Source organism: Seriola lalandi, unplaced genomic scaffold (genome assembly GCF_002814215.2).
Source record: "Seriola lalandi dorsalis isolate HSWRI2012SDOR001 ecotype SW California unplaced genomic scaffold, Sedor1 jcf7180002053839, whole genome shotgun sequence".
Classification (NCBI taxonomy): Eukaryota; Metazoa; Chordata; class Actinopteri; order Carangiformes; family Carangidae; genus Seriola; species Seriola lalandi.
The window spans coordinates 1-1,701 of record NW_019524392.1 but is presented as its reverse complement, the minus strand read 5'-3'; the positions used below and the strand labels follow the sequence as shown (position 1 = coordinate 1,701).

The window sequence follows — 1,701 nt, the reverse complement described above, 5'->3', positions numbered from 1 at the left end:
TGATGAATGTGTAGATCGGTACTCACTTGGCCACAGGTCCAGCAGACAGTGAGCCCATGAAGGCGCAGGGAGCTCCAAGAAGTGACAGCACTGTGCAGGAGTTTGAAGCGTTTCCTCCTCGCTGCCAACGCTGTGACAAACACCTTCAAGAACAGAGACAGATGACATGACTGCATCATTACAATCTGACAGAAGCAGCTCAGTTGCCCAAAATTGAAGCAAAGAGCAGCAATGAGTGAGTTTCTGGCTTGACCAAGCCAAACAAAGTCACTTCAGATGATTTAATTATATTAAAAGAAGGAATGAGATCAAGCAAACACTTATTTCATCAGTGTTTGCAACATTTCAATAATTGCAGACTCAACTTTCCACCCCACCTCCCCCTTCCTTGGATATGAACGTATGTTCAGGAGATGTCTGTTTTGCATGATGTCTGAATTGAGTTTAATCAGGTTTCCTCAATGGTGTAAGTTTGTGTTAGCACCAGCCTGTGCTAGCATCAGTCTGTGTTAGTAACAGTATGTGTTAGTGTTAACATAACTCTGTGTTAGCATCAGCCTGTTAGCATAAGTGTGTGTTAGTGTCAACATAAGTCTGTGTTAGCACCAGCCTGTGCTAGCATCAGTCTGTGTTAGTTACAGTATGTGTTAGTGTTAACATAACTCTGTGTTAGCATCAGCCTGTTAGCATAAGTGTGTGTTAGTAACAGTATGTGTTAGTGTTAACATAAGTCTGTGTTAGCATCAGCCTGTTAGCATAAGTGTGTGTTGGTATCATGGTTGGTATCCGTCTGTGTTAGTGTTTGCATAACTTTGTGTTAGTATCAGGCTCTGTTGGTGTTAGCATCAGTCCGTGTTATTGTTAGCAACAGTCTGCAGCCTGAGTGCTAACCATCCGTGGTGCTAACCTGCTGTCTGTGTCTTCTTCGGGGTATTTGTCGACCACGTTGATGATGTCCAGACAAACCAGGCCCACACACAGAGTCTTCTTCTGTTGCTCCATGTTGATCCACTCATTCAACTGCAGTTTGGACTTTGATACACAAACGTCATTTCCTCTGTCGTCTCACAATAATAAGATGCACCACTTCCTGTCAGTAGAGATTACAAAATAAGAGCCTTCAGCACTTTCGGTGTTTGTCTTCTTTTTTAATGATTCAAACTACATTACTGCCACATGCTATACTGGAGTTTGGAGTTATTGATGTTAAAAATGGAAAAGAAAATTATACATATGAATCCTCATTGTGTCAGGTAAACCATTTAAAATGATAACTTCCTGCTTCCACATGAGATAGGGGAACAAGACGGAGGTCTGAAGTGTTGAGGACATTTACCCTCACTGTTACTATCTTTTGATTTTCATTTTTGTCGTAAATGTATGCCAGCTGTTTAAATGCATTATATTATAATATCATAAAAAAACTTAGCAAAAGAAATGTGGAAGAGAAACTCAGAGTGAATTTATTCCAGCGATTTAAAGTTTACATTTTGAGCATGTATCTGGTTTTCTTATACCGAGTGATTTACAATGAAAGCAAAAGGGGTTGCCAAAGAGGACCAATAAATCTTTTTAATGTTACTTTTATTAAGCAACACAAAAAAAGCAACCTTTAAAACAAGAAATGGAACAACAAATGAGGCAACAGAAGCAATACAAAAGAATGACGCTATCAAAAGAAAATATCAAAATATTAAAATA

At 39.2% G+C, this 1,701-nt stretch overlaps 1 protein-coding gene across 1 annotated transcript in view; it reads right to left on the bottom strand.

Moving 5' to 3' along the window:
* The window catches only part of LOC111651888 (ketohexokinase-like), a 4,704-nt gene extending 3,009 nt beyond the window's left edge, over positions 1-1,695 (bottom strand). The window contains exons 1-2 of the mRNA XM_023401959.2: positions 908-1,695; positions 27-143 (exon numbers count right to left, since the gene is read on the bottom strand). Coding sequence (XP_023257727.2) covers positions 27-143; positions 908-1,002 — 212 coding nt within the window. The 5' untranslated portion in view covers positions 1,003-1,695. The remainder of the gene's footprint in view (positions 1-26; positions 144-907) is intronic.
* Positions 1,696-1,701: the final 6 nt, after the last annotated feature.